At 41.4% G+C, this 12,415-nt stretch overlaps 1 protein-coding gene across 7 annotated transcripts in view; it reads right to left on the bottom strand.

Annotated features, from left to right (window-relative positions):
- Positions 1-12,178, bottom strand: part of GALNT13 (polypeptide N-acetylgalactosaminyltransferase 13) — a 226,074-nt gene extending 213,896 nt beyond the window's left edge. For 3 of the 7 annotated variants that reach the window (XM_066633827.1, XM_066633819.1, XM_066633836.1), the window contains exon 1: positions 12,037-12,178. In XM_066633827.1, coding sequence (XP_066489924.1) covers positions 12,037-12,178 — 142 coding nt within the window. Of the gene's footprint in view, positions 1-5,811; positions 5,815-6,917; positions 6,925-12,036 lie in introns of all 7 variants that reach the window. The other 4 variants (XM_066633871.1, XM_066633863.1, XM_066633844.1 and 1 more) reach the window with 4 other exon arrangements.
- Positions 12,179-12,415: the final 237 nt, after the last annotated feature.

Here is a 12,415-nt window from a genome sequence, read left to right as displayed (position 1 = left end):
ATGTCAGGGAGCTGAGATAAGACTCCATTAATTTCTTAGGGCTGGATTCTTTTTGAAACAGCATCAGGTAGATATAGGAGCATTTCAACATCTCAGTCATGGGAGAATAATAGTCTTTCACAGTATGAAATTGTGCTGGTAAAGGCATCTGGATGGGGATGCTGGTGTTTGTGTTTTTAATCATTTGATAGCATTAACAAAAAGCCATTTATGTTATCTCAGGGCTAAAGAAAATCAGGTGCCTATCAAACAGGCAACTATAACTGCAATGCCATCATTCAGCAAAAGCTTAGCAAGAGCTCTCTGCTTTTCTCCAAATCCATCTATAGTTACCCAACAGTATGAAGTATATCATAGATTGACTTCCTAAAATACCACTTATGACAGTGGTTCCCAAACTGTGGGTCAAGACCTACAAGTCACAATCTGATTTTTGGTGAGCTGCAAAATTGACAAGCTGATAGCTGACAAAGAAAATGTATTGAAAATGTATAGAAAGGGCAACGTATGGGCAACATAAGGGCAAAGAAAATGTATTGAAAATGTATAGAAAGGGCAACGGAGCCACACATGCACATTTATTCATGAGTAGGCAAGTGTGCTTTGACTCTTCTCAAAGGCCAGGTGAAGGGGAATGCCACAGCACCATAATGGTCCCAATCCAATGAAAATGGTGCTCAAATGCACCAGAGCTCCCCCCCCCCAATAGTAAAAAGGAAAAAAAAAATCATTTTACCAGCTGCTTAAGCCTCTGTTTTTATAAGTCTCATAAAGCTGGGTGAGTCCCGATAGACAATGATTTTAAAAAGTGGGTCCTGTTACAAAAAAAGTTTGGGAACCACTGCTTTAGGATATTTTACGGCAAAGACTGAGAAGGGACCCTAAAGGAAACTTAACTCCTTGATTTACCATTTCATCACAAAGAGAAATCAAGCACTGAAAACATTAGATAGCTTAAATCCCTTTTCATAATCTGTTGTCCTAGAACAACCACCCTGAAACCCTATTTTTATCCTATCCATCCTTCAAGGAGCTTGTGGCAAAGTAGATGAGGTTATTTCATTTTATCCTCACAACCACCCAATGAGACTAAGGGCTAGCAACTTGGGCAGGACCACCCAGGGATTTGAACTCATGTCTCTCTAATCAAAAGCCAACCCTCTCTGTTGTACCTCACTGGCCCTACAATTTCTTAGCTTAAGCAGCAGGGTTATCATCTCTGCAAAGTTAGGGAGAAAGGAAAGTGCCAAGTTTCCCAGTGACAAATGGTGACATCTTGATAAACCAAGAGATTCAGGAAGACACTGCAGTTGAAACAGCCCTACAAAACCTTATCTATTGGCACAGCAATAACTTCTCAAACAACCAATACTGAAATCTATCTGGTGAAGTGAGCTCTCCACCACAATCACCACACATCATGGCAAGGGTCCCATCCCCATCTAGCAAATATATCATTGCAATTTCCCACTCACCAAAGTAATTGTTCCCACCTCCTTCTCTCCCTTCCTTCTTAGAACAAGTCCAGCATTGAGCACATGAGCCTTTTCTTCACAACAGAAGCAGTTCCCACTGGCCTCCTCCAGAGCTCTCCTGCTTCTTCTAGCCTGAGCTGTTTGGAGTGAGAAAGAGTGCCACATAACACAGAGGACAGTGACAATGGCATTGGCTCACATGACGAATACCTAGAAGAACTGAGAAATATGTTTGCTGCAAGGGCCATGGCTCAAGAAGAAGGTGATCACCTGAATAAGGCTGCACTTCAGGGTTGACCTCCAAAGTACACCATCACAAATATGGGCCCACTTAAGAAGATTCACTAGTCACTTTGCATGGAAGGTCCACAACATTTACTCATTATAGATTATCCAGGATGTAATGTAACAGGCTAAGCAAGCTCATTCTGGCAAGAACACACCTTAGGGGACAAGGAGGGGGTGGCTGTGTGAAGCTTGATTCATATAAAGGTCAGACATCTTTATCCATGGATTCAGAATCCATAGATTTGACTATCTGCAGGCTCTGAACTACAAGGTCGGACTGATCTGTAGCCTCGGGTCATGACTGAAGGTTCCCTCTGGTCACATCTGGAGGGTGTACAGGGAAGTCGTTAATGGCCTTCCAAACCTCAGAATGTCTTAAGGCCTCTGGAAAACATTAGAACATCACTTCTGGTTTTTCAGGGGAAAACCATGCGTGTCCTCCCTGGGCCTCAGAACACCGTCTGGATGACACTAAAGCACAGCTCCAGTCACATTCAGAGGTCTGGTGTGCCTTGACCTGTGGATTTCATTATCTGCAGGTTTCAGCATCCGTGGGGGTGCTGGGAACATAACCCCTGTGCTTACCGAAGCACAACTGTATATCTAACTTCAGGAGCATCATTATCCTATGACGACATTCAAAACCATTACTGTCTGCATATAACTACAAAAGCCAGGCAGACCTATGTAACATTTTTCACAAAAGTCAAATCACTACTTTCAAATTTCATTTATCAAGTTGTTTGAGAGATTTCTGAAACATGTAAATGTTTTCCAGTTCATTCATTATACTTAATGATATATCATGCAAAATGTTCACTATATCATTATTATAAAGTGCCCAGCACACACAGTAGTTAGCAAGATAAACATGTTTCTATGGAAACCACTACAACGAAGATGTCATTCTATAAACCTGACCAGAAAACCAAACTTAATACAGTATCCAAATGTTTTATTCACACATCACAGCCCTTTGCACATCACTTTGCAGAAGTACACTAACCATTTTGACTATTATACTGCTGTACATTAAAATAAGTTCTCAAATAGTATTTCTACAGAACACTGGCATGGCACTCTGAAAGCAATAGCATTTCTTGATAGATACAAGGTATGCAACTTGTTCCTCAAAACGGCCACGGTACCAGAAGATTGGAGGATAGCAAATGTCACGCCTATTTTTAAAAAGGGAAAGAGGGGGGACCGGGAAACTATAGGCCGGTCAGCCTAACATCTATACTGGGTAAGATGGTGGAATGCCTCATCAAAGATAGGATCTCAAAACACATAGACGAACAGGCCTTGCTGAGGGAGAGCCAGCATGGCTTCTGTAAGGGTAAGTCTTGCCTCACAAACCTTATAGAATTCTTTGAAAAGGTCAACAGGCATGTGGATGCGGGAGAACCCGTGGACATTATATATCTGGACTTTCAGAAGGCGTTTGACACGGTCCCTCACCAAAGGCTACTGAAAAAACTCCACAGTCAGGGAATTAGAGGACAGGTCCTCTCGTGGATTGAGAACTGGTTGGAGGCCAGGAAGCAGAGAGTGGGTGTCAATGGGCAATTTTCACAATGGAGAGAAGTGAAAAGCGGTGTGCCCCAAGGATCTGTCCTGGGACCGGTGCTTTTCAACCTCTTCATAAATGACCTGGAGACAGGGTTGAGCAGTGAAGTGGCTAAGTTTGCAGATGACACCAAACTTTTCCGAGTGGTAAAGACCAGAAGTGATTGTGAGGAGCTCCAGAAGGATCTCTCCAGACTGGCAGAATGGGCAGCAAAATGGCAGATGTGCTTCAATGTCAGTAAGTGTAAAGTCATGCACATTGGGGCAAAAAATCAAAACTTTAGATATAGGCTGATGGGTTCTGAGTTGTCTGTGACAGATCAGGAGAGAGATCTTGGGGTGGTGGTGGACAGGTCGATGAAAGTGTCGACCCAATGTGCGGTGGCAGTGAAGAAGGCCAATTCTATGCTTGGGATCATTAGGAAGGGTATTGAGAACAAAACGGTTAGTATTATAATGCCGTTGTACAAATCTATGGTAAGGCCACACCTGGAGTATTGTGTCCAGTTCTGGTCGCCGCATCTCAAAAAAGACAGTGGAAATGGAAAAGGTGCAAAAGAGAGCGACTAAGATGATTACGGGGCTGGGGCACCTTCCTTATGAGGAAAGGCTACGGCGTTTGGGCCTCTTCAGCCTAGAAAAGCGACGCTTGAGGGGGGACATGATTGAGACATACACAATTATGCAGGGGATGGACAGAGTGGATAGGGAGATGCTCTTTACACTCTCACATAATACCAGAACCAGGGGACATCCACTAAAATTGAGTGTTGGGCGGGTTAGGACAGACAAAAGAAAATATTTCTTTACTCAGCGTGTGGTCGGTCTGTGGAACTCCTTGCCACAGGATGTGGTGCTGGCGTCTAGCCTAGACGCCTTTAAAAGGGGATTGGACGAGTTTCTGGAGGAAAAATCCATTATGGGGTACAAGCGATGATGTGTATGCGCAACCTCCTGATTTTAGGAATGGGTTAAGTCAGAATGCCAGATGTAGGGGAGAGCACCAGGATGAGGTCTCTACCTGGTGTGCTCCCTGGGGCATTTGGTGGGCCGCTGTGAGATACAGGAAGCTGGACTAGATGGGCCTATGGCCTGATCCAGTGGGGCTGTTCTTATGTTCTTATGTTCTTAAGGCAGGCCCAGAGAGAGAGAGAGAGAGAGAGAGATTAGTTTTATACATAAGCAGTTATTCCATTCTACAAGAGGTTGGCAGCCATCAAAAAAGCCTATTCCCAGCAAATTCTGATTGGCTATCATCCAGCCAAAGGAAGTCACTAAGGACACCGACTAAAGGACAGGTACATCAAGTTGCACAGCTTACTTCACATTAGCTGCACAGACCTCTCTCACACACTCATCTGTTTTGAACAGCTCAGAACAGCTTAAGCTCAGATCTTAAGACAAGCTACATCAACAAATAAGGACTTTCAGAATGGAATGAAGTATTCTGACTAGTACAGAAAGTCAACAATAAGCAAGAAGGTTATTATTATGTACACAGTAATGTACACAGTAATGTACATAATATGTAATGTACATAATATGTACACAGTAATGTACACAGTAATAGTACATAATGTACACAGTAATGTACATAATATGAACTATTATGTACACAGTAATGAAACACTGTGCAATATATTCTACTTTACATATATTCTATATAAAGGGCAATCAGATATTTCATATACTGTACTGAATGAACATGTAAAATATCTGTTTGAACAATCTCAGTGCTGCAGGATCACAGTATGGGGAACACTAGAAGAATTAAAAACCTTCAGATATTCATCATCCCAAATGTATGTGAAGATGTCTTGGAGTAGCGGTTTCTGTCAACACCAACAGGAGATTGATGCATTTCAGTTTCCAAGAAGATCAAACATTACACAGAAGTGGTTGACAGTTCCCCCCCCCCCAAATGGTCACATATGTGCATACAGAGCAATACTTCTACATTCAAAGTTAAAATATTTAAATCCTGCCTTTTTCCCATAATAAAGGGATGCACAAGGAAGCTAACAACAAAGATTAAAATACAGTAAGAGAAAGTCATAATAGCTTTAAAAAAGCAAAATAATAAAAGCACTAAAGACAGCAGAGCAATAAAAACAGTAGCAAGTGGTAAAAACATAGCAGTGGTTTTTCAGTAACTGAACAGCAACTAAAACCACCAAAACGGGGAACGTGGTTTCCTACCAGAAGAAAATGCCTCTCTGTAGGCATGGTAACCTCTGTCTCCTTACTGCTAATGAGTCACATTACAAACTAATGTTAAGATAAAATAAAAAAACCTTTAAAAATGTTTAGAAGAATATTTAAAAATAGCAAAAGGAGGAACTGTTCTCAAATTATTTCCTATCACTGAAAGCTAAAATTCTAACCAAACAGACTGAAATACCTCATTTCTAGAAACAGACTTCGGTTATGTCCTAATTCTTGTGGGCCACAGGAAGTTAGCATAAAGCATCTTCCCCACCCTCTCCTCCCTACAGCAATCCCCAAAGGCCACCCACTGAAAAGTTGCTCTCCCAGGTTTGGGGATCCTCAGGAATGGGACAAGGAAAGGGTGAACTCCAAGAACGCAAGTGCAAGCCTTTTCCATGAGTGGTGCTGCGCTCATGGTATGTACCTTTCCCCACTCTGCAGCTCTTTTCATGACCTATTCCTACACATTCCTGAGGAATCTCTGACCCTGCCCCAAGAATTTGCACGGCGGAAGGCATGAGGGGCCACTGTGGGGAAAAGGAGCAAAGATACTCTGCACTAACATCTTTCCATCCAAACGAGTTAGGAGGATTTGCACTTCATGTAAATACTCTTAAGGAATAAATGTCAAACTGCAGGTTCCTGAAGAGCTCACAAAGAGATTTAATTACACATTTGAGTAATTTTGGTAAGTTTTGACTCAAAACATCTCCTTGCTCTGCAGCTACTCACAGCTAACCTTTCTGCATAACAGCAAGACTAGGAAACTTGAAAGGTTACCACCTTGGCATGTTTGAAATTGCATCAGGGTAATTATCCCACAAGGCAACACTTAATATGAAGGAGGAAGGTGTGACATAATTGGCAATAATTAAGTATCAATTACAGACTACAAGAAGGAACTGAGATCTAAAATCTCATTTAGACTACAGTAATATTCTCCCAATATTGGTACAATTAAATCAGAATGTTTATACCTGTTCAAGTGCTAACAATTTAAGATCCATCACAGAACTTTCTCCTTTCACAAAATTAGTTTTCATACTCCTGCATCCAGGAGCAGCCAAGGTCAACTCACTATCCAAAATGGAAATGAATCTGAAACCCCTTTCTGAAATCAGGCCACCCATTCCCCACCATGCCAGCAAGTCAATCACCTAGCTCAGGCCCCCTCCCCACATAAGAACTCTCACCATCCTCCACCAGTTCTGAAGTGGTCAAGCTGGGAGAGAAATTTCACTCCCAGCATCCTCTCTACCAACACCCAGTCAGTTTAGAACCAGCAATAGTGGCAGAAAAGCCTGGAAGGAAATGCTGAGGAAAGCAGCGACCTTCTCTAGGGTGCCACTGCAATCCTCAGACACTGGAGAAGAATACAAGCCCCCTCATCCTCTCTCTACTTGTTCAAAGACAACACAATCGATGGACAGAAATTGGCCTGGGGTGATAGTGGTTGATGCAGAGTGGAGGAAATCCCATACCAATTTTCTGTCTTCCCCAGACTGCTACCTAAAGCAGCTATTTCAGCCACACTTATTCAGCCACACAGGTTGCCCCTGCTTGCATTTTGTTCTTACGTTCACATACATGAACTCTTAAGGATATTTGTCTCTCTATTATATATAATAATCAGGTAAGGCCTCCAAACCACAGTTAAGGGATGAAATTAAGCCTCAACCACAGAATTCCAGGCAAAGGAGCCACTTGTCCATGAAAAACATGCAAATAATAATAAAACCAAGATGAGGAACAAAACATGCAACAAAACAGTTCACATAGGCAACCTTTCCCATTACCTCCCTCACCTGCTACTCATCCTCCGTTTCCCCCAAGGTGTGGCTTTTTTGTTGGATGAGGAGGGACTTGTAAGAAAGGAGATTTACAAATATTGATATACTGCCTTTCAACTACAAAAAAGTAGTGCATAAAATGGTTTAGATAGCAAAATAAATGGTTCCCTGTCCTCAAAAGCTCACGATCTTTAAAAAAAAAAAGTTGTACAACAGACACTAACAAAAGCCATTGGAAAAGATGCCATGCAGGGATAAAGAAGGACAATCAAAGTATTTTTGAACTTTGCTGCAAAATGCTGGTAAAACTCATGAGGTTTTTCAAGCACTCAACAGGAATGATTGAAAAACTTCACCTAAGCAACGTGATGTTCACACATTCCTAGACCAGCATTCTCAAAGACACAGACTAGTTATGATTATAAGTACTGAAGATGCTGCAAAGAAATTAGGAGTGATCATCCAAACATGATACTTACTAAAAGAAAAAATCCCTGAAAAAGAACCTTTGCCATAACTGGTTCACTACCAGTACGCAATGGACAGCTCCTAAAGCCAGGTAGACTGTCTTTTCCCAAGTGTCAGCTCTAAATCTCATGTGAGAAACAACCAGGAGCTGTAAAAGCACACAAGGAAGTTTTTTATTTCATTCGTCTCCCAAATCAGAGGCCTACCATCCACATTCGATGTCCACCACCTGTGTTGAAAGGTAACTTTCCCTTTTTTATATAGGAACTATTTCATGCAAAATGATTTCCACTTGAAAGTGAAGCAATAAAGAAACCAAGTGTTGGGTACATTACCCCTAAGGCACTCCACAGTCTCTACAACCTGCTTAGCTACAAGACGCTGCTCAGCCTTTCGAATATCTCAAAATTGATTTCTCTAACCGCATACAACTACACATGCTCCAAAATGGTCTTTATGTGTATAATTGTATAACACAACTGTTGTGCTGTATAATTATTGTGCCTCATCAAAGATAGGATCTCAAAACACATAGACGAACAGGCCTTGCTGAGGGAGAATCAGCATGGCTTCTGTAAGGGTAAGTCTTGCCTCACAAACCTTATAGAATTCTTTGAAAAGGTCAACAGGCATGTGGATGTGGGAGAACCCGTGGATATTATATATCTGGACTTTCAGAAGGCGTTCGACACGGTCCCTCATCAAAGGTTACTGAAAAAAACTCCACAGTCAGGGAATTAGAGGACAGGTCCTCTCATGGACTGAGAACTGGTTGGAGGCCAGGAAACAGCGAGCGGGTGTCAATGGGCAATTTTCACAATGGAGAGAGGTGAAAAGCGGTGTGCCCCAAGGATCAGTTCTGGGACCGGTGCTTTTCAACCTCTTCATAAACGACCTGGAGACAGGGTTGAGCAGTGAGGTTGCAAAGTTTGCAGACGACACCAAACTTTTCCGAGTGGTAAAGACCAGAAGTGATTGTGAGGAGCTCCAGAAGGATCTCTCCAGACTGGCAGAATGGGCAGCAAAATGGCAGATGCGCTTCAATGTCAGTAAGTGTAAAGTCATGCACATTGGGGCAAAAAATCAAAACTTTAGATATAGGCTGATGGGTTCTGAGCTGTCTGTGACAGATCAGGAGAGAGATCTTGGGGTGGTGGTGGACAGGTCGATGAAAGTGTCGACCCAGTGTGCGGCGGCAGTGAAGAAGGCCAATTCTATGCTTGGGATCATTAGGAAGGGTATTGAGAACAAAACGGCTAATATTATAATGCCGTTGTACAACTTGATGGTAAGGCCACACCTGGAGTATTGTGCCCAGTTCTGGTGGCCGCATCTCAAAAAAGACATAGTGGAAATGGAAAAGGTGCAAAAGAGAGCGTCTAAGATGATTACGGGGCTGGGGCACCTTCCTTATGAGGAAAGGTTACGGCGTTTGGGCCTCTTCAGCCTAGAAAAGAGACACCTGAGGGGGGACATGATTGAGACATACAAAATTATACAAGGGATGGACAGAGTGGATAGGGAGATGCTCTTAACACTCTCACATAACACCAGAACCAGGGGACATCCACTAAAATTGTGTTGGGACAGTTAGAACAGACAAAAGAAAATATTTCTTTACTCAGCGTGTGGTTGGTCTGTGGAACTCCTTGCCACAGGATGTGGTGATGGCGTCTGGCCTGGACGCCTTTAAAAGGGAATTGGACAAGTTTCTGGAGGAAAAATCCATTACAGGGTACAAGCCATGATGTGTATGCGCAACCTCCTGATTTTTAGAAATGGGTTATGACAGAATGCCAGATGCAAGGGAGGGCACCCGAATGAGGTCTCTTGTTATCTGGTGTGCTCCCTGGGGCATTTGGTGGGCCGCTGTGAAATACAGGAAGCTGGACTAGATGGGCCTATGGCCTGATCCAGTGGGGCTGTTCTTATGTTCTTAATTATACTTTCTTTAATGTGGAGAATTTTACAGAATAAACAACCATTCTAGGAAAAACTAAAAGCTGTTATAACTTTTTAAAAGTGTAATTGTAGCATCTAATTTATCAGATAACAGTATACATAGAAAACATATATAAATATGAGATTTGGGCTATTGTATTAAAAAGGCAACAAAAAAGCAACTGATTAAATAGTAAGAAGTCAAAATACCTAGGGACACTGAGAGAAACCTAATCTTCACCCTTACCTTTCAAACTAGGTAGTGATGACAATATATCATATACTGATTGTGTTATCCTTAATGAAAAGAATCTGCCAGAACACAGAGAGCCTCCTTAGCTTCACTTATCAAGTGCTATAATTGTGCCCAAAAGAAGAGCTTCCAACAACTTTAACGAGAAAGATATCAGCATCTGAAGATAGAATTTGATATTAAAATATTCCCAAGCAATATGGTATCATATGTTCCCACAGCTGTGTATTACCAAGGCATATACTATAATAAGAGTAGCGCAACGTTTTGAAAGCAATTTCTAAGCCCAAGTTCCACTGCACATACTAGGTTTTTCAAGGAACAGAGGTGGAACATACACTGTACAACTCAGTCACACTCTAGTCAGATTTTCAAAAATGAATTTAACATGGTCAAGATAGAACATACTAGAGAACTGAGGAAAATCCTACTGAGATTCCTACATTAAAACATAAAACAGGCCACAGTTCTGTAAATACAATATATCACGTTATATCTGGAGTTTTCAAGGACACAGTACTTTAATTTTGGTAATTAACTACTTAGCAAAGATTTTCAATAAAACAGCATACAGAATTTTAAGGGGAAGGCTTTTCCAACATGCCAATGAATATTTAAAACTAATATCCATTTATGCAATCCAGTACCACAGTAAAAATAAGTAAAATATTTAGCAAAAACACACAAAACTGTTTATTGTTCCTGTCGTTCCCCAGAAGCCATGCATTTTTGCTGAATCAGGCTTCCCTTTGGCAGCTGAGCTGGCTGAACCAGTTCAAGAAACGACAAACTGATCATTCCATACTGAAACAATCCATCAGGCACTTCAACTTTTAGCAAAGACAGCAACCTGATGCAGCTACATACAGTATAAGAAGGTAGGGAGGGCTGATTTATTCTTAGGTTTGGTCTACAAATCAGTGGATCAATTGAAGTGAGCATTTATCATAAAATTGATGGGCTTTTGCATTCTCCTCTGCTGTGCTTCAAGGATGTATTAGAAATACGGTCATTTAGTGGGGCCAGTTAATTGCAACTCCTCTTAATCCCATTATAGGCTAAAACGACTTCGCCTCCTTTTTATACACTCTGTATTAAGAGCTGGAAGAATAATGGAACATGACTAATTTATTAAACAAGTCTCCCTTCCTCTTCATGGTGTGACTTGTCCAATTAATATTATTTATTCATTGATTAAACACATGCCCCAATTACCACAGCTTACATTTGCTCTTTGTTTCCAAGGAAAGATTCATTCCTAGAGTACCTGCTATCCAAGAATTCAGCTGGCTTACCTGGCTATTTGGATCAAATATTCACTTCTTCACACAGATAAACAAGTCTGCTGTTCCATTAAATTGACATTTTCCAAAACTGCTCTTTTTAAGCCAGTAAATTACTTCTTTCCCCATAATGACTGTATAGTAAGCAAATATTTGTTTGGGGGGGGGGGGAATCTTTCAAACAAAGAATGCTTCTGTGCAGCTGCTGTTCCTTAAAATTGACCATACTGGTTCCGGAAGGAAAAATCTTTAATGAATTAAAAGCAGCATTCACTGAACATGAACGAGCTCCACGTTTTCAGCAGATTAATTTATGCTTTTGACTTAAAAAATTGTAGTTTTTATTCCAGGGCAAAGGTTGTGAATCATGCAACAACTATCCTTTCCCATTAGTGAATGATCAGAATAAGATTTGAAACTCAAGTTGAGCAGTTACAGCATTGGGATCTCCTAGATCTCATTGGAAGAATGCAAGAACGAAGGCACTCAATGGCTGCCTAAGCATCAAGCCAGACCACATCTGACAGAACTTTGTTATAAAGCAAGAAGTGCTGAACAGAAACAGTGACTTTTAAGCACCTAGCTATGTACCAGTAGTTCTGGCCAAGAAGCTTGAATTCAGCAGTCACCTGGGGGTGCATTTTCTCAAACTCTAAACCACACTTAGAAAATGCACATCAATCACCATAAGAAAACAAGTTCAGGTCAAACCCCAAATAAACTGTGATTAGAGACACACATGCTGCAAACTTTAGGCTTACCCCTTAGAGCAGGCAGCAGGGACCTCTCTTTCTTGTCATCGCATTTGTTACATTCACTGAAGTACAACAGCAGGAAGACATCCACAAGCACCCACATAAGAGACGTGGCAAGAACCACCTTGCAGTAGACAAATCTCCTCATTCTTTATTTAGTTCTTAGCACACTGTAGCAGAGGCAGGGACTGTTGCGATGATGTGTCCAAGCCAAAGTTTCCAGCATGAACGCAAAGTTGAGAACATGCCACTGAAAATTAAGAGGGGAGTGGAATGTAATTAGTTAGCAAATAATCAATTTCATATCCAAAAGATGTTACTATTCATTTTTACTGTTTGCCTTTTAAAATAAATTCTTTTTACCCATTTCTGTTGCTTTTCATAA

Source organism: Tiliqua scincoides, chromosome 1 (assembly GCF_035046505.1).
Source record: "Tiliqua scincoides isolate rTilSci1 chromosome 1, rTilSci1.hap2, whole genome shotgun sequence".
NCBI lineage: Eukaryota > Metazoa > Chordata > Lepidosauria > Squamata > Scincidae > Tiliqua > Tiliqua scincoides.
Note: the sequence above shows the minus strand (reverse complement) of the source record. Positions and strands in the feature narration are given on the sequence as shown.